The sequence below is a fragment of the Parasteatoda tepidariorum genome, chromosome 2 (assembly GCF_982258835.1).
Source record: "Parasteatoda tepidariorum strain Cologne lab strain chromosome 2, Ptep-v5.0, whole genome shotgun sequence".
Lineage (NCBI taxonomy): Eukaryota > Metazoa > Arthropoda > Arachnida > Araneae > Theridiidae > Parasteatoda > Parasteatoda tepidariorum.
In genome coordinates, this window is record NC_141756.1 from 54,533,778 (window position 1) to 54,554,293 (window position 20,516).

General features: G+C 30.3%; 2 protein-coding genes across 3 annotated transcripts in view; both read left to right on the top strand.

The window, feature by feature from the left end:
* Nucleotides 1-2,596: 2,596 nt before the first annotated feature.
* Nucleotides 2,597-6,386, top strand: LOC110283126 (uncharacterized). Its single transcript, XM_071177556.2, has 2 exons — nucleotides 2,597-5,656; nucleotides 5,813-6,386. The coding sequence occupies exon 1, from the start codon at nucleotides 4,843-4,845 to the stop codon at nucleotides 5,524-5,526; it is 684 nt and encodes a 227-aa protein (XP_071033657.1). The 5' UTR covers nucleotides 2,597-4,842; the 3' UTR covers nucleotides 5,527-5,656; nucleotides 5,813-6,386.
* A 3,525-nt stretch (nucleotides 6,387-9,911) lies between these two features.
* Nucleotides 9,912-20,516, top strand: part of LOC107437920 (U2 snRNP-associated SURP motif-containing protein) — a 39,958-nt gene continuing 29,353 nt past the window's right edge. The window contains exons 1-5 of one of the 2 annotated variants that reach the window (XM_016050066.3): nucleotides 9,912-10,040; nucleotides 12,898-12,965; nucleotides 14,440-14,538; nucleotides 17,641-17,755; nucleotides 17,856-17,977. In XM_016050066.3, the coding sequence (XP_015905552.1) occupies nucleotides 12,930-12,965; nucleotides 14,440-14,538; nucleotides 17,641-17,755; nucleotides 17,856-17,977 (372 nt within the window). In that variant the 5' untranslated portion in view covers nucleotides 9,912-10,040; nucleotides 12,898-12,929. Of the gene's footprint in view, nucleotides 10,190-12,897; nucleotides 12,966-14,439; nucleotides 14,539-17,640; nucleotides 17,756-17,855; nucleotides 17,978-20,516 lie in introns of both variants that reach the window. The other variant, XM_043038719.2, reaches the window with a different exon arrangement.

The following is a 20,516-nucleotide window of genomic DNA, read 5'->3' on the forward strand; positions in this document are numbered from 1 at the left end:
TCTTCCTGGTGATATATTGAGCCTTGTTTTCGGGGACGATATCTATCTTATTGCAGACGCAGAATCTAGTTACGAGTAAAACGCAAGATCCAATACTCTCTCTCCACCAAATTCAGAAATAGTATAATGATTTGAACCTTGAAATTGTTCCAGAAAAAAGTACCACCATTAACTTCTCTGGAGGACTGATAGCAGATAATTGTAGCTTCAACGTTTTCGACAAAGCCATCCCTTGGGTCCAAAACCTTCGAATACTCGGCCTACATTTCTCTAGCAAAATGACCTTTCACTATCATTTCAGAATGTTAAAACAAAAGTTAATTAAGAAACTCTCTGTGCTCCATTGCATCTCTAGCACACATTGGGCTGCACAATCAGATCACCTGCTTAGAATAGTCAATTCTTGCATCAGGAGTGTCGTTGACTTTGGAAGTCACATATTTTCCTTCTCCAGTCAAACCGGTCTCCCAACCTTAGACGTATTATGCAATGCTGCACTTCGAGTCGCAACTGGTTTGACTTGTTGAGCGCCTATTGCTCTCCTACTCAAAGGAGTGGGAGTGAGCTCTCTAGCTTCACGACATAAATGGCTATTGGCAAAATTCTACTTCCGACACATCTCCCTCCAATCATCTTCTTCCGCTCACGATCACCTACATCTCCTTCCCTCCAGCTTTCCATAAGGTAAAACAATTCCACTTATACTATTTATGCATAGATGGATGACAACCAAGAATATCTCTCAAGATGAAGTTATTAAATATCACTCTCCAACTCAAATCCCTTCAAAAGTTTCAGTTTATCTTGACAATTTACCATTCCAAACCAAAAATTTACTCCCGCTACAGGTTCGAGCGCTGTTTGAAGAGTTTCACCTCCAGAATCTCTCAAACTGCATTGTTCAGGTAACAAATAGATCCAAACAATCAGACAAAATTGGCGGGGGATTATATACCTCCAAAGGGTACACCATCTCATGTTATCCTAGCAACGACCACAGTATATGTCTAACGGACAACCGGAAACGGCATCCGGAAATCTCCAAGAATCTCTTCTTCTTGATCAAATTATAAAATCAAGTCAGACAATGAGTTCTCTCTCATTTATTTGAGCTCCAACTCACACTGGAATAAAAGAAAACGAACACGTAGACCAGCGTGTGAAACAAGCACTAAACCAAAATTTCATTTCTCATCTCATCCTTAATTTCATTTCCCATCTCGCCAAGCTTTCCTTAACGAACAGCTCAATAAAGAACTCTGTGGAAGGAAGGATTGCAAATACTTCCGTTCCTTCCCTCATCTTGATGGATCTCAAGATCACCGTCCACTAATCAGCTCCCGAAATCTCTTCCAACAAATGCTATTTTTACACAAGTGTAAATTGATATAAAACCCAAACTGCCGTACTGTGGAGGTATCGACACAAACAAATACTTCCTACTGGAATGTCCCTCATTCCTGAACCCCCGGAAAGAGCTTCACCAGTCCTCATCGCTTCTGAATTCAACATATACCGATATCGTGAACTTGTCTTTTAATCCTCGAACCAAACTCAAATTGGCAATCGAAATGGGCTGCAGGTGGCGTAGAGCAGATTGTTGTTGTTGTTAATTTACGTCACACTAGAGCTGCGCAATGGACTATTGGCGACGGTCTAGGAAACATCCCGGAGGATGATCTGAAGACATGTCATCACAATTTTAATCCTCTGCGGAGGGGATGGCACCCCCGCTTCGGTAGCCCGACGACCTGCGCGCGAAGTCGAGCACTTTACGGTAGCACAGTTTAACGAGGACCAATACCGCACACCCTCGGTCCCTATGCAGACTGATCCAAGTGGTCACCCCCCCCCCGCACACTGACCGTAGACAGTGATGCTTGACTTCGGTGATCTGCTGGGAGCCGTGTCTTAACGATCAGTCCACTGCGGGACGGCGTAGAACAGAACTCTCTACCTATGGCAACACTTCTCATGCTTTCCCCATTAGCCTGTGGAAAGTCATAGAGGAAGGAAGTACACTAGTTTCTCTCCTGATTTTCATGTAGATTAAAATCTTTTAAGTTAGAAAACTACATTAAACATTGTTCTAAAGAAAAGCATCACGGAAATTTCAAAAAATATTTTTATTAAATAAAAATAGTCCCGCAGAGGACTGATCGTTAAGACACGGTTCCCAGCAGATCACCGAAGTCAAGCATCACTGGCTGCGGTCAGTGTGCGGGTGGGTGACCACTTGGATCAGTCTGCGTAGGGACCGAGGGTGTGCGGTATTGGTCCTCGTTAAACTGTGCTACCGTAAAATGCTCGACTTCGCGCGCAGGTCGTCGGGCTGCCGAAGTGGGGGTGCCATCCCCTCCACAGAGGATCAAAATTGTGATGGCATGTCTTCAGATCATCCTCCGGGATGTTTCCCAGACCGTCGCCAATAGCCCATTGTGCAGCTCTAGTGCGACGTAAATTAACAACAACAAATAAAAATGAAAAATATTAAGAAAAGGGAAAATATTGCAGTACATTCGCATACAACTGAAAAGAGGGGGAGAAGGAAGGGAGAAGGGCCAAAGGCATGAAACCGGTCTCTCCCCATCGTTCGAGCGTCCATCTTCGAGTGTTGCGATGACAACAACAACAAACCGCTTCTGACTTACTGCAACAACCTCCAGCTATCTATCAAGCCTCCACCCTAAACTATAATAATGGAAATGCAAAGCTATAAGCTAACGCAGAGAGCTCGTCGCAGTCTTATACATCCCTCACCACCCACAATAAAACAAATGTTACTGTCATGGTTACTGTTAGAATTTAAATAAGTCTAACTATAAACTAATTTAAACAATACTATCTTGCATAAACTGAAGAAGACTTTCGCAACTAAATATGTGTAAAGAAAATTGTTTTTGATTTGTATTTCACTTAATGTGACATTTGGATTTAGAAGATTTATCCGTACTTGGGGACAGGATGTAATAAAACTATTTCCATGCAAATAGTATTCATATGATATTATCTTCGTTATACTGAAAACAAAAATCGATGGAATGATAAAATAACATTTTCTTTGTACTGACAGTAAATAAAATTCCTGTTGTGCGTGCCTAAATATTGAAAAAAAAGCGTGTTTTCTGTTCGATTCGTTTAAGATAGATTACTGGCAGAAAGAGATATTATTATTGAAGGCAATATCTTTTTGTGTGGACAATAACATTCTTTGTAGCGACACTAACGGTAAAAAGTATCTCCGCCAAGTGTGACACACAGTTGCAATGATGTTCTAAGAGAGAAATGTTTTCGTAGAAATTTAATGTTTGCACTATGCTTAAAAGTTTACAAGTGTAATTGATGATAGTTCTGTAAAAAGTATGCAATAACAAGTGATTTCATTTAAATTTTTTATGTTTGCAATATAGGAATAATTTATTTAAGCAAGCATGATGAATGAAATTCGTAATTATCTAACACTTTATACGAACTTTTCCGTGTAGTGCATTATTAAACTGTAAAATAGATTGTAATTGCAAGTAATTAAACTGTCTCTTGCGTTCATAAAGCACATGTAATTTGATATTTATATACAAGTAATTGAGATTGTGATTTTCTTGACACTGAGAAAATGTATTTTATATGCAGTTTGTAAAATTTAAAATTGTTAGATAAAATTAAATTTTTTTGACCCTCTCATATTTATGTTAATTTATGAAAGCATGCATTTATCGTGTATGATGAAACATTGATACAAAAATTAGCAATTTAGTTTTTTTAATGTATATATATATTTGTAATGTCAAAATCTTTTAAGTCAGTGAAAATAAAAATATATTGTCTGACTTAAAAATATATATTGTGTACCATATTTTTGCGATGGGCATATGAAATAAATTGTAGACGAAATCTAATTTGATATTTTCATATTCATAATAGTAAATAGCATTACTGTTTATTTTTGTAACAAGTTTTTGTAATAACAAATAGCATTCATTTTGCAGTATGTCTAAGAATGCATTCATTCATAGTTTATTAAATTTAAAAGAATTTCCTAGATAAAGAGGTTGTTTCTGCAGTTTTTTGTGTAAAAAAAATATAAAGTAAAATAATTTAATTTAGTTTTGTATTTATGGTAAAATAGAAATATTGTTAAAATTTGTGGGGGGAAAAAATTTCATCTCAGTATAATTTAAATTGATCCTTTCACAGAACCTATTAATAAATCATATTCATGTTATAAAGTGATCATATTTCTACACAATTTTATTTTGCTTATTTAAAAAATTTAGTCAAAGTAAATTATTTGATACAACATTATAATTTTGAATTATGTGCTGTTGAAGGCCACTTTATACTATTAAATGACTTACTTTTGTAGTGAAAATTATTCTGAATTATTGCATTCATTTTAATTAATGGCTAATTATTTTTCTATTATCTAGTTATAGCTATTTGTTTCAAATAAAAAGGAAAAAGCAAAAATTTTATTTTGAATAAAAAATCTGTATTTTTTTCTTATATTTATGCATTTCTATTTTTAATATCATTGCAAAGTGGATATATGTCTTCATTTTTTGCAGCATATTTATGATTGTTATTCTACTCAACTACATACAATTTATCTGCACTTATGATGAAATTGTTTCTCAGAAAAGTAAACATATACTGTAAAAGTGTTTTACATACTGTAAGATAACCTTATTCTTGTAATATATGTAACTATATTTTTTCAAAAAGAAGTAGTCTCACTGAACACTGCAAATTTCATACTGATGAGAAATCCTATTCTTGTAGCATAAGAAGAGTATAATAAGAGTTTTTCACAAAAGAGATCTCACTAAGCACAATCTTGTTAATATGGGTGAGAAGCCTTATTCTTGTAATATATGTAATAAGAGTTTTTCACGAACAATTCAACTGACTAGGCACAGCTATGGTCATACAGGTGAAAAGCTTTATTCATGTACTATATGTAATAAAAGATTTTCAGATAAATTTAATTTGGCTCAACATGGTCGTCTTCATACTGATGAGAAACCTTATTCTTGTAGTATATGTGATAAGAGTTTTTTTCGAAGAGGTCATTTGACTCAACATAGTCGTGTTCATACTGGTGAGAAGCCTTTTTCTTGTAGTATATGTAATAAAAGTTTTTCATCTGGAAATATACTGGCTGAACATTATCGTGTTCATACAGGTGAGAAGCCTTATTCTTGTAGTATATGTTATAAGAGATTTTCAGTAAAAAGTAATTTGAATCAACATAGTCGTGTTCATACAAGTGAGAAGCCTTTTTCTTGTAGTATATGTTATGCGTCATTTTCATTCAAATTTAATTTGACTCAACATAGTCGTGTTCATACTGGTGAGAAACCTTATTCTTGTAGTAAATGTAATAAGAAATTTTCAACTAAATCTAATTTGACTCAACATAGTCGTGTTCATACTGGTGAAAAACCTTATTCTTGTAGTATATGTAATAAGGGTTTTTCAAAGAGACGTCTACTGACTAGACACAGTCATGTTCATGCTGGGGAATAAACTTAATTCTTGTAGTATATGTTATAAAAGTTTTCACAAATGGTTCTTTTAAATAAGAACATTTGTGTTCATACTGGTGAAAAACCTTTTTCATGTAATAAGACTTTTTCAAGAAAGGATTACCTAACTCGTCACATTCATGTTCATACTGTGTAGTAGCCATATACTTGTATAAAAAAAGTCTTTTTTTTTACTTAAAACGCATCCAACTTATCATAGTTTTATTCATCCTGGTTAAAACCTGCATTCTTATAACATTGATGTTTGTGTTTGCACTGGTGAGAAGCTTTGTTGTTGTACCATAACGTAATAAGATTTTTTCTCAGAAATGTCATCTGACTAAATACAGTGTTGTTCCTACTAGCGACACAGCATGTCTTTGAAGTATGTGATGAAGTAGTTTTTTTTTTAAATAATAGTGATCTGAATATTTACACTCTTGTTCATAGTGGTTGAGAAACCATATTCTTGTAGCATCTGTAATAAGTCTTTCTTAACAAGAGCTAATCGAACTAATCATTGTTTCATTGACCCAGATGAGAAACCTAATTCTTGTTGCACATGTCAAAAGAAACTTTCTAATTCATACTGGTGCATTTATTTTTGCAGCATATGTAAAAAGTGACTGACTGAACATAGACCATTTCTCACTGAGGAAAATCTTGCTTCCATTATAAGTAAAAACTTTCGCAGAAATGTCATTAGACTTAACACAATTTAATGAAGCTGAAATGTTTTTTTTATTTTCAAAATATTTTAAAATGCAGTTTTTCTGTTTTTACACTTATGTAATGCCTGTAAAATAAGTTCCAATATTGAAAAGTTGTGGATTAAAATTAAAATGCATTCTTGTAAACACATCTTAGTAGAAGTTTTAATGTTGGTTATTGGTTATAAATTGTCTTTTATTCTCTCAGCATTAGAATCCTGAGTTGTTGCTAATGTTTTTTAATAATAATAAACTTAAATAGCAGCCTTTAATTAAAATATCATGTAACATCTTTTATTTAATGAATGTTTTGAAGTAAATTCGATTTAATTGCAGTTATGAAGCATATAGATAAAGTAATATTTGCTTCATAAAATCAATTCCTTGTACTTAAATCTCAACTTTTTCTAAGTCTTCATCATTTTATAAATCTTATATTTATGTTACAGAAATACTACTGTACTGAATATTATGCCGGTTTTTTAAATGATTACTTGACATAAATTTTGTTAATCACATTTGAACGTCTTAGATTGTATAATTTATGAAACTTTTGAAAAAGAACTCAATCTCTTTTGAAAATATCAATGATCTAAATTTATAAGGACATTTAATTTTTTAAATGCGTTATTAATGATTTTACTCAAGAAATTTTCATGATTTTTAAGTTGGACTCAGAATCATCCCTGATTATACTAAACAATTCAAATTCGGCCACTTGCTCTGTTTATGGATTATTTAAAATGCAGTAGCACTATATAGTGATTAAAAATAATATTGATTCTTTTTTTAGGAGGTGGTCTACCTTAAGAGCACTGCTCACCTTTGGGTTACCTAAAGTGATAATAATAAACGAAAAAATTGGAAATAAAAATTAATGGAATGAATATGTTTTGAAATTTTTCTAAAAACGGAGTTTCTCTCGATGTTTAACACAAAAAATTAGTAGGCTTTATTTTAAAATTCTAATAAATTTTTTAATTATAATAAAATATATACTGTATTGTATTATAAATCCCATATTGTATTCACCATTGCAAATAGCATACTAATTTTCTTATCAAATGCTCTTAATTATGAATACTCAAAATTTTTATATAGTATGCTAAAGATACTTATCAGCCGATATCTTTAATACATGTCATTTTTGTTGTTGTTGCTAATCTCGGACTCCCATGAATCCGAACACCTCCAGGAAGTCCATAAAAAGACTGGAGTCTCTTAGGACCTCATCTTTACCGAACCCCAAACAAGTCAGAATATGCTCAGAGGAGGCCATGTCTGTCGAGCACCAATGGCATTCAGGATAGGTTTTTTGAACCCATTTGAAAGATAGGATTATAGTGTGTCCACTCAAGAAGCCTGAAAAGGCTCTCGATCTAAGATTGAAAAATTCACCCGTTTTTTTTTTTTTTTTTTTTTTTTTTGCAAAATACCAAGAGTGGTTGGGAGGAGTTCTTATGGTCTTGTTTAATTTCATTTTTGCCAGGGAAGAAATTTCACTAAAGGTAAGCTTCCCACAATGATCAGTGTCTTCTTCGGCAGCGGATTTGGCCTTGGAAGTCAGCCCTCTCATTCCCATCAACTCCAACATGTGAGGGAATCCACTGAAAGTGTATAGAATGGTTGGATGAAAGCCTGTCAAATAGGTCTAAAATATCAAGGCTGGTCTGATCTCCGATAATATCCCAATTAGAGATATGCTGGATTGAGGCACGACTATCGGTCAATATCCAAATATCTTGAAAATGATCTGCCCGAGCAGCAAATTGCAAGCCCTTTCTGTCATGTCATTTTTTCATAACTAATAAACTAAGTTAATTATAATTCAGAAAATAATCCTAATAATTTTTTTCTTGAGAATGTTTATTAACAGATTACTGAATTTTTAAATAAATAATCAATTACATAAGTTTTATGAAACAAACTACTTTGAACAAATTCGAACAGAAAATTATCCATGTAGTCATGAACAATTTAAATTGCATTTTCAAATTTAGGCTTTTTTTTTTTTTTTAATAAAACTTGTAAGTTTCCAAAAATGCATGTTAGATCAGAGGATTTTTTTTCTTAGATTTTACAGTATTTTTGATTTACTGATATTATAGGGTGATATGTTAGTACTTGTAGTTTTATTGTTAAATATTAGTTTTTTAAGGAAACGATTAATTTGTAACGAACTTCCCATCTGAAATTAACAAAGAATACGTTAGCGTGAAAAAAAAGTTGCAATGAAAATTTAACTCGTTAAAAAAATTAAAGTAATATTTATTTTTTTAGATAACTTATCTTTAAACAAAATATACAATAAGCTGAAAATAAAATACAAAATTTTCTAGCTATGAGCTTACACATTTATTTTGGAAAAGACGGATAACATAAATTGGAAATCAAAATAACTTTTAATCGATTATATAGATATTACAATTCAGAACTAGGGAGAACTTCCACTGTATGAAATTGCCAATTTTTTAAACCTACATATGTATACTTAGGGCAATAGGATTGAATGCGAATGGCCTTGTGAATTATCTATAAATATTAATAAAATGTGAAAGAAAAAAATATGAATACTTTGACAGACATCCTAAATATGACTGGATCATTCAAATTTTAAAGAATAAAAATACAACTAAATTAGACAATTATATACACAACACTCATTGGTGAATAAAAAAAAATTTCAGACCTAAATCTATATATATAAGCAAAAAGATATAAAAAATATAGTAAAAAGTGTCAGTTTTCGTTATTTAAACGTAGCAAATAGCAAAAATTTTTATTTATATCTTTTTGATATATTGTATAATATATATATACATAGCTGATCACTGGTTTAGTGGTGTTACTGTACTGGACTACAGAGCCAGTGGTCGTGGGTTCGAATAACACAGTAGGTATAGATGTAACTTTCTCTCTCTCAGTGTGAGCACAAACCCGCCCTGCAAACGGGTTTGTGGTTGTATATGACGTGGACGACGCCACTCCACCGCCGTGGCTTAGTCACAAGTGACCACTGTAACGGTAACTAAAAGAGATACTTCTCTTTTGACAGATAAATATTTCTGTCCCCCAAAACATATGGGGTAGCTGAAGGCTAGGAAAAATAGTACCAATGGTATGGTCAAGAGAGCAGTCCACACTTTGGACACCTTAATGTAAAATTTTACTTTTTGCTTATTTTGTCAATATAATTTTTTTAATTAAATTTTTGCTTTAATTTTAAGCGATTTTAATTTCGCTCCTCCCGCAGTGGAGAGATCGTTAAGGCACGGTTCCCAGCAGATCACCGAAGTCAAGCATTACTGGCTGCGGTCAGTGACCACTTGGATCAGTCTGCGTAGGGACCAAGGGTGTGCGGTATTGGTCCTCGTTAAACTGTTCTACCGCAAAGAGCTCGACTTCGCATACAGGTTGTCGTGCTACCGAAGCGGGGGTGCCATCTCCTCTTCAGAGGATCAAAATTATGATGGCATGTTTTCGGATCAACGCTCAGGGATGTTTCCCAGACCGTCACCAATAGCCCATTGTGAAACTCTAGTGCGACGTAAATGAACTATACTACAACAACAGCTTAATTTTGCTTTAAATTTAGATTGCTAAAAAAAAGTTGAAGTATTTTTTTACTATATCATTCATTATTTATGATGCTCGTTAGTCACTTGGCTACTGACGATATGTGTACTCTTTTAGATAATCAGATGGCAACTCATACATTTCGAGATTGTTATTGTTTTGTTAAGTTTTTTTACAAATTATGTGAAATATAGTTAGCTAATATGAAAAGAGTTTGACTTGTAAAAAGGTTTGTTTATTCAATAACGTATCCAGTAAAATTAATTAACAGTGATTTCTAATCATCTTATATATGTTTGACACACTTTTTTAATGCCTGCTTTTGTGGAAAAAAACAGCTTTACTGTTCTCACACAGTAATCACACGGCTTATTTGTAGTATGCTTTAATTTTATTTATGTGTGCGATTTTTTATTTTATTTTAGTAGTAAACATTTACCTTTTATTTCTTTAAGACTTCATTTTGTGCTTTTTGTAACGTAATTTCTCCCTGTTGCTGATGTCAACAATTTTTCAAAAATCGACTAATATAAATTCAAAGTTAACACCCTGAAAATTTGTTCATAAAATTATTTCCTTTAAGTTTTTAAATAATTAGTTTGGATCAGAAGCTTAAAACTATTTTTTACCTAATTTGGCGTGAAAAATTTATTCTTAAATAGGCTAAAATAACCTCTGCACCCTAATTTAAGAAATTCATGGCTTTGTGAATTTTATTATAAAGGCTGAAATTACATAATGTTATTAGTACAAAATAAGTTGCAAGTGTTTTCTAATTGGTGGTTATATATTAATTAACGAAAGTTTATTGCAAACCTTTAAACCTTAGTTTCATATTGAAAATATAACCTTATTTTGTGCTGTTGATTTTTCTCTCTATGAAAAAAAATTTGTGTTTATAGATATTTATTTATTAAAATAATTATAAAGTAAAAATAAATGATTGTATGCTAAAGCTATAGTATTTCATCATACGCATGTAGTCAAACTAACTTTATACAAATTTATTTTGTTAAAAATATTTAACTCTCAAAAAACTTTTAAAGGGTGTTTGAATTTTTCAACTACCAAAATTAAGAAAAGAATTTTGTATAGGTACCTACCCCAAAGTAATTGCTAAGTTTTGGCGAATTCCGAGCAGCGGCCAATGACGAACTGAAAAAAAAAATCGCAAAAGGAGAAAGGAGGAGAATCTTGAAAAGTTTAACTCATAGCCGACCATTGGAAAACCACAACATATTTTTTTTTTTTTTTTATCAAAAGACTATTTAGTACCTTGGTGAAGGTTGTAGAGAAAAAACAGATACCGATACATAAATATCCCCGAAATTAAAATATTGTGAATAGTTAAGCTTAAAATTAACCTCTCTTGATTCAAAGTTTTTGACAAATAATTTCTAAAAACTTGTTTAATGTTAAAATTTCAAATTTGTTTTACATTTTCAAGGGACTTTAGATGTTTAGACTATGTTTTTATCAATTTGGATACATTTTGCAAGACAACAATTTTTACAACTTCAAGCACTTTATCACAAAACTTTTACGGCAATAAGAATGAATTCTAATATTAATGATATCAAAATTGATTAAAAAACAAAGTGCTAAGCTCAATTTAATTATTAATTTTTAAAAATTATTTTTAGGAAAGAAAACAAAATATTATGATTTAAAAATTCTTTCATGTTATTTAATAGGATTGTGGAAAAGTTTAACAAGTTGTAAAAATGCTACTTTATTTAAATTTGATTTTATTTTTCATGAAATTTATGTTTAAATAGTTATGCATTTGTTTCTATATAAATGAATGTATCTAAAATAGCCTGATCTCTGATGGTTGATTTTTTTTTTTTTTTTTGTATTAGCCGGCAATAAGTTTAGGGTTTTGATTATTAATCAATAACTTAAATAAGTTTCTTGCCAATTATTACCTGTTTTTGATACTCATCCTACCAAAGGCCACTGTATGATAATTAAAATTCCTTAACATTATTTTGATATTATGAAAAAATGAAAAATTTTCTGTAAACACAAAATCTCAATTAAAAAACTGTTTGCAAGTAATTTCTTGACTCTTAAAGTTCAAACCCTTTTGCTGTCATCTAAATTTCATGAAATTTGTTTGAAAATCACAGATTTTTTTTCTTCTTTTAAACGTATCTTACTTTTATAAAACTATTTTGACTCTCATAAATACCAGCATAATTTTTTTTTTAAATTTTAGTAGCTTTTACTATTAGTTATTGACTTACCGTGTTTTACCTTATAGTTAGTTACTTCATACTCTCTATAAAGAGTAATAATTAAAAAAATTCCATGATAGTGATAAATTTTCCACAAACAGCATTCACACATTTATTTATATTATGGATATCTGTTTATCCCATACTGGGATTTATGAATGTCTTCTTTTTTTTAATGATGTGTTGTATCTTACCTATTAACTTTTTAATGTTGATGCTTATCGGCACAATAAACCAGTTTTGGTACTCTTCCATTTTCGGGGGCCATAAAAATAACCAAATCATTATTAATGACAGCTGTGCTTAATTAATTAATAGAATAGTTCCCATTAAGTCCCTATTACCATATTTTATTAAGCATCAATGACACATATTAATTTGAAAATCTTTTGCTACCTCTATACATGGAATAGATGGATGGTTATTAACTTTAATATTGAATGACGTTACTATGCATGATTAGAAAAGTTTGCCCAAAATCTTTACATGCTCAAAACGCCTGGGAACTGCAAGACGTTCCTGTAAGGTGTCTGTTAAATTTCATCTCGCTATAGGGCTTTCATGGTAATCATGGGGTTCGGGTACAATAGACCTCTGGTCGACGTGCCTTGCTCGTCAGAGGTGCCCAATCTTTAAATCTTACATGCTCAAAGCAAACTGTTTGATATTCTTAATTTTTAGTATAAGCCTTGTGAACTTTCATACAATTGCAATTTTGATATAAAGTTAGATTTTTGTCATATTTCTATTTCATTTATGTCATAACAAAGAATCAATATGAATTTGTAAAACATATTTTCCCTAAGAAAAATGTGTATTAATTTTAATTTTTTTATTTTTGTCCAGGGTTTTCCGGAACATAGATTTGAAAGTTAAAAATGGCTGAATCGAAAGGAAATGATTCTTCCTCTAAAGTAAAAATTTGATTTGTCTGTACTATTGTTGTGTAGTTGCGCACTTATATATCAAGTTCTATATTTATGTTGTTTTACATGCTGAGAAAGTATTTTTGAAGTGTAGCTTATGTTTTTGTTAATTTATTTATGATTATAATATATTTAGATTGTAAATATAAGTGAACCAAATTTGGTCTTATTGTATAGAAATAATTTTACTCTGTAAATTTGCTAATAATTTACAAAATATATTAATATGTTTTGTATGTTAGAAAGATACCTTGTACTATTTCCAATTGTAAATGGAAAGTGGATTTTTTCTTCAAAAAGTTTCCCAAAGCTAAGACTGCATGCAAATGGTATTGTGAAATATGGTATACAAACTTTTCACTATTAGCAATCAGTAACTAAATGAGTGGTAGTGAGGATGATTTTGTGTGCGAGAAGATCATATATTCTAATACGAGAAGTACTAAAAGTTATGATAGGCATCCAAACTCTTCTATGAGTAATTATAAGTATTCTGAAACAAATTTTAACATAGACTTCAAAGGAATATTTTTTCTAAAAAAAAGATCATATATTCTGATATGAAAAGTACTAAAAGTTATGATAGGCATCCAAACTCTTCTATGAGTAAAAATAAGTATTCTGAAACAAATTTTAACATAGACTTCAAAGGAATATTTTTTCTAAAAAAAAGATCATATATTCTGATATGAAAAGTACTAAAAGTTATGATAGGCATCCAAACTCTTCTATGAGTAAAAATAAGTATTCTGAAAAAAATTTTAACATAGACTTCAAAGGAATATTTTTTCTAAAAAAAAGATCATATATTCTGATACGAAAAGTACTAAAAGTTATGATAGGCATCCAAACTCTTCTTTCTATGAGTAAAAATAAGTATTCTGATACGAAAAGTACTAAAAGTTATGATAGGCATCCAAACTCTTCTATGAGTAAAAATAAGTATTCTGATACGAAAAGTACTAAAAGTTATGATAGGCATCCAAACTCTTCTATGAGTAAAAATAAGTATTCTGAAACAAATTTTAACATAGACTTCAAAGAATTTTTTTTCTTAAAAAAAGATCATATATTCTGATACGAAAAGTACTAAAAGTTACGATAGGCATCCTAACTCTTCTATGAATAAAAATAAGTATTCCGAAACAAATTTTGACTTAGACTTCAAAGGAATTTTTTTTTTCTTTGTATAAGTAAGGTTAAAAAAAAAAGTACTTTCCTTTTTTTAAAAAAAAAAATTCTTATGGGCTACAGAGATGAAAATAATCGAATATTTTTTGAGTGCTTATTTTTTGTTGACAAATCTGGCTATGGACCCTGTAGCCATTATTATCTAAAATATTGTATTTAATTATGTTTCACACTAAATTAATATGGATCAATTTAAAGCTAAACATTTTGCATTGTTTTTTTAATCATTTATTTATAGTCCACTGAAAGATGTCAATCTCTTTCTTTTTAGAATCAGAAGATGAAATCTTTTAATATATATCCTGTAGGAGTTAAAGGTCCTAAACCACCAGAAGTAGACAAATCTAAAGTTCCCAAACTTAAATGCTCTGTAAGTACATATCTTATGCATATTGCATTTAAATAAAATATATTTTTCTAAATAGTCAATTATTTCTTGTGACAAAAACTTAAATAAAACTTATTTGGGGTAATGACTGCTTCAGTTATAAATTCAAGGCCGATTGAATATTGGAAACTTTGTTAATGCTGTCAGATGTCATTCCTTATATTATAACTGCTACACTAAGTTAAAAAAAATTACTCTGTTTTGTTTAGCAGACATTAAAAAGTGTTACTCTTGCATGTTTTGTATTGCATTACATACACTGGTTTTTATAACATATCATTTATAGGGTCAAGTATTTTGATGATCTGCTTGCCCCTGAGAGTACACCTGACTAATTTTATCTGGTTTTATTTTTTAAACTTTTGGTTTACTGGTTTTAATATTTGCTTTTAGTATTTTACCTTGAATCTTGACCTTGGTGAACTTCAGCACCCTCTGTCTTACCTGGTGTTATCTTTGAGTGTTTCTCCTTTTTAGAGAAACTAAGGTTTACCTTTGAACATTTTTAATCTTAGAGGCACTTAGCCTTGAAAGGGGGATACTTGAACTTTTAGTCAACTATTTTAATTATTGTATTAATCTTATTTTAGTCTTATTTGTATTTAATGTGATTTTTCATATTTTTACCATTTGATATTTTACCTGACCTTTTATGTGTTTTTACCTGTATTTTCGACGCTTTTATTGTTGGTTAATTTTATTCACTTAGATGTTTTAAGCACTTTTAATTTTTATTCTGTTTTATTTTTATCATCTTTTCGATTTTGGGATTTTTCCTATGTGCTATCAATCTTTTTAGTTTTGATTTTACTTTCTGTAGTTTTGTAGTGTTTAGTTCACGTGACAGTGGGTGAGGTCGGTTACTATTAGTCTTATAGGGTCAGGTAGGGTACAGTGGGTATAAAATTAGCTTTTTTAAAAGAAAGCTGCTTAACCAAACCATTAAATTTGTTTAACTGTAAATTTTGATACATTTTATATACATTGGATTCATATAGATTAAATATGAAGCATAACTTATCCATTTTGTTTGATTATTTTCTTACAATAATGCATTCAAAAGAACATGTTTTGATATACCCTGGGGTAAAGTGGGTGTAGTTCTGAAATTAGTTTATATTTCACTAAAAAACATGTACAAATATTGTTTTAGAAATAACAATGCTCTTAAATAAATGTATCATGATATTTTTAAAAAAATGCTTTAAAAAATTTTATCATATTATTAAATTAAAGAGTTAATGTACATGGCTATCAAAATTAGGTTTCACTTTGAATGCAGTATATATTGCTGAACTCTACATTGTGGCTACTAAATACTGTAACTCTCTAAAAAATAAGAATTAATTGTATAGTAAAACAATTACTCTCTCACTACTTCTGTGAGTGACACTTTCTATAAGTGCAGACGATTTTTGTGTTGTGTAAAGTTAAATATTTAGAATTAGTTTAAAGAAGGATCGTGAATTTTATGCTATTTCTTTTCGATTGCAAATTTTCTGCAGGTAGAATCTTTAAGTAATTAAAACCTCTTGGGTTTAATGGAACATTAATAGATGAAACTATAAATCGATAATTAGATACTAATAGCTGTAAAGATCGACCCAGGACTGGTCGTCCGCTCTCAATTAGTACAAAAGAGCACATTAATAGAATTAGTGAAAAAATTGAAGAAATCTACAACATTCTGCTTATAAAATGGCAGTTGAAAAAAATGTGAGTCAGAGAGCTACGCAAATTATATTAAATGAAGACCTAGATTTTTCCTAGGAAGACCTTAGGATGATTGTCCACTTCCATATGTCACAATTGGTCTAATAATAGTTTTATGAAGTCACATTTTTAAAGATTTTATAAGCAGCTGATTTTTCAAAAGAGTAACAGCTTAAAAAGTATAACTCGTTTCCTTAAAGAATTTTTGCATGTATTTCTTTGGAGTTACTTCCTAAATCGGTAATGATGGAGCCAAGGTAGATGAAACCATGCACTCTTTCAAAATCAAAATGATCTGCAGTAAGCTTTGTTATCTGATCATTTGCAGATTTACATTTTTCCGTGTACTAAGTTTTTACAACATTAATTCCCATCTCCTCTGCCGCTCTAAATTGAATTTAGTTACTTTAAAGAAATTGTTTTGTATTACAGAAAGCAGAAACTTGCATGAAAAGTCATCTTTATCTTAAATATGCTCAATAAGTTGTACCATTATGCAATTTTTTTCATTTTTCTAATTGTATAATATGTTATTGTTATTCCCTCTATCATTCTTCGCTTTAAAAAAATAAAATTTAAAGGAATTTTTTTTAAACATTAAAATAACTATGTTCATGTTCATGTATCAAACAAGTTTATTATTTTTTAGCTGTTTTATTATAAAATATAGAGCATTAGAAACTTATGAGAGCTAAAACACTAAAAAAATAATAATAATAATAATAAATTAAAATAAAAAAATACCCCTATCATACAGCACTTATCTGAGCCTAACCATATACCCACTTTACCCTGCCTCAGAAAACAATTCTTAATAAATAGAATTTTAAAATTAATTCTTAAATTTTCTTGTTAATCTGTTCTTTAGATATCTCTCTACCAGTTTGAACTTAATCTAATAGTTTTTTGACACTTTTTAAAGATATTCAAAGAAAGTTCATCTACAGTTTAAACTAACATACTTTATGAGTTAATCATAAACAGATAGGTAGTTTGTAAACATAAAATTTTTTTATCAGTCTCCAAAATTGAAATAAAAATGCCTGCCAGAAATCCGTAAATGTCTCTTAAAATATTAAATAAATTATAAGAACTTAAGAGCAGAAAATATATATTTTTTAACATATACTACTTTACCCCATGTACCTACTTTATCTCAAGTGACCCTATAAAATTTGCAAATTATGGATTATTTTATGTCACAGCATCATGATTATAGCAGTTTTAATGACCAATAGTTTCTTGATTGAAGACATTGTACAGATGGTGATTTAAATTTTAATGAACTTCCATCACAACTTAATTGCATTTTTTATCATGTACGACGCAATAAAAAAGGTAAAATATTTTAAATTTTTTTTTTTTTTATAGGAAGAAGAAAAAGCTGCAGCTGAAGTCTATGAAGAATTTTTGGCATCATTTGATGAACCAGTAAAACATGGCAAACTTTTTGTTAGAGGAACTGTCATTAATGCAGGTTCTGGAGGTCAGTAATGAACAAATGTTTTTATTACTTTTGTTATTACTTTTATTGTAATTGCTTTTGTTGTTGTATCTCGAGAGTTAGAAATAAATTATATTTTTAGAAGAGAAGCCTACTGTTCAAACTGGAAAATTATATAAGCCCCCAAAAATAGCAGAAAATATTAAAAAACCTGAAGAAAAACCAGAAACTGCAAAAGAAAAAGCAGAAAGAATAGAACGTCAGGTATGATTTTAATCTTTTTTATTTATTTATTATTTCTTTCTATTTTTACATAGTTTATATCTTTCTTGCCATAAGAAAAGACAGTAATAGTAAATTTAAAACATTTTATTGTAAATATAAAAGATATAATATTGTAGTGTCAAAAGTAGTATTTCTTTATTATTAGTAGCTTTGATGTTGTTTGTATTCTTTATATCCATATAATTAATCGTCAAATTAGTACTCAAATAAATTTGTGCAAAATTATGCTAACAGTTCTATGTTGACTTAATAGATGCAGAATTTCTTACACTTCTGACTCTCGCATTTTAGAAAGTTTTAGGTGTAAAATATAAAATGTTGCTCATCAAAAGTTTGTTAACATTTTGAAAGAGCAACAAAACGTTGCTCATTTCTTTTTTTGTTGCTCAGTTGCTCTTCTTGAATTGTTGCTCATTTTTTTAGCTCATTTTAATGTTGCTCATTTTTAGCATTTAGTTTGATGCACATTTTGTAATAAAAATATTATTGATGCAGACATTAATTGTTGCGTTCTGTAAAGTCTAAGTTGAGTAAAAAAAAAATTTTCGTACTATATAATTCATATATATATATGTAAAATGTTGCAGTCGGACCGAGCAGGAAAACAGACACAGGATTTTAATTAAATCAGAGTAACTTTTATTTGAACATTCTTAGTTGAGTGAGAGCGAAGAAGTGATGTTTACTCCATCAGCAAACAGTCTTTCTGGTAGGGAAAATCTTGCAAAAAAATCCTAAAATGTCTCTATTTAGGGAAAAGAGGGAAATCTCAGAACTTACAATTGGTTAATGAACTTGCTCGAGTGATTCCCACGGCTTAAAAGGGGAAAAAAGATCTTTATTTAAATGTATGCATACTTTGGCAAAAATAGATTTAGAAACAGGATGTGGCTTTTAAAAGTGTGAGAAAGTATTTCAAATAGAATAATTAATTAGTAATAAAGTAGGAGTTGTTTTATAGCAAAGAAACTAACATAAAAAGATTAATAAAAGCTTTTTATGTTACATCCCCCCTCGCCGAAAAATTTTGACTAATATCGAAAAAATTTTTAAAATTATCCCTTTGCAAAACTTTCCCTATGATGACACAATTAAAATAAAAAAATAATAATAATATTTGTAATATCAACAAGGTATAAAGTAACATGAATCATAAAAAAAAACACACACTACTATTAAAATGAAGTGTTAGATCTCCATTTTCAATAATTTTTTGTGATTAAGTTTTTTCAGTCTTTCTTGATAATCACAGTAAATAAAGTTATTATCAGGGTTCATACTTCTCCTGAAATTCCTGAAAAACTCCTGAAATTAGCTTTTTTTTTCTAAGGGCCCTTATAACTCCTGAAATTGGTGTTTTAACTCCTGAAAATTAAGTTTTATCTCCTGAAAAATTTTTTACAAAAATAAAAAACGATTCTTATACGGAGAAAATAATTAATCATCCCTTCCGTCTTCCCATCTCTTTTGTCCCTGGCTAGCAAATGAACTGTATAAAGATTGCCTGCTAAGTGTTGTTACTGTGCCGGTTTATAATTTGAATCGAGCAATTCATTTGAATAGCCTCACTACAAAGGCTGAAATTTTATGGACTTTTAAGGTGTTACGCTCACATTATTCCTACAAATCTTGTGAAAATGCGAATTTTCTTTTTAAAGCTATGTTTTCTGATAGCGAGATAGCAAGCAATTTCAGTTGTGGTGAGAAAAAAACTGCCTACCTCTCAGTTTTTAGTATAGCGCCATATTTTTTGTCTCTACTTAAGTCAAGAGTGAAAGAGGAAACCAATTATGTACTGCTTTTTGATGAAAGTCTAAATGATGTTAATCAATTCAAACAATTGGATTGTCATGTAATATTTTGGAATGGTAACCACATAAATATGCGCTACTATTCTTCAGACTTTCTAGGCCATTGCACATCTGAACTTTTATTTGAAAAAATAACTGAGAAATGCTTTGCATAAATACTAAAAGTTTACTGCAATTATCTATGGATGGCCCGAATGTCAACCTAAAAGTGCTAGACATAATGATGGAAAAAATGAAGAATGGACAAAATGTGAGTTTCTTGAATGTAAGTTCATGTGGACTGCACATAGTGCATAATACCTTTAAGGGTGGCTGCTCTATTGCTTTTCCAAAAGTAGAGCATGCTGCATCATCTGTTTACCAATTTTTTAAAGACTCTCCTGCTCGAAGAGAAGATTTTGAATCTGTAAATCCTTAATTTGTAAAGCTCCCTTCAAAATTTTGCAAGCACAGGTGGGTGGAGAATAAAAAAGTTTTAGTTCAACTTTTAGAAATTTTGCCTGGTGTTAAAACTTATTTGAAGGAGATAGAAAACAAAAAGTTTTCTCGGTCAAACATTAAATCGTATACAATCTTACAGAATGTGGTTAAAGATGAACTATTTATTGCCAAATGTAATTTCATTTTACCTGTTGTGAAAGATGTTGAATCTTTCTTAAAATTGTATCAAACTGATAAGCCCGCGTTACCATTTTTAAATGGTGATC

Excerpts from the sequence above, each read along its gene's own strand:
- LOC110283126 (XM_071177556.2), top strand. The coding sequence starts at position 4,843 with ATGGGTGAGAAGCCTTATTCTTGTAATATATGTAATAAGAGTTTTTCA.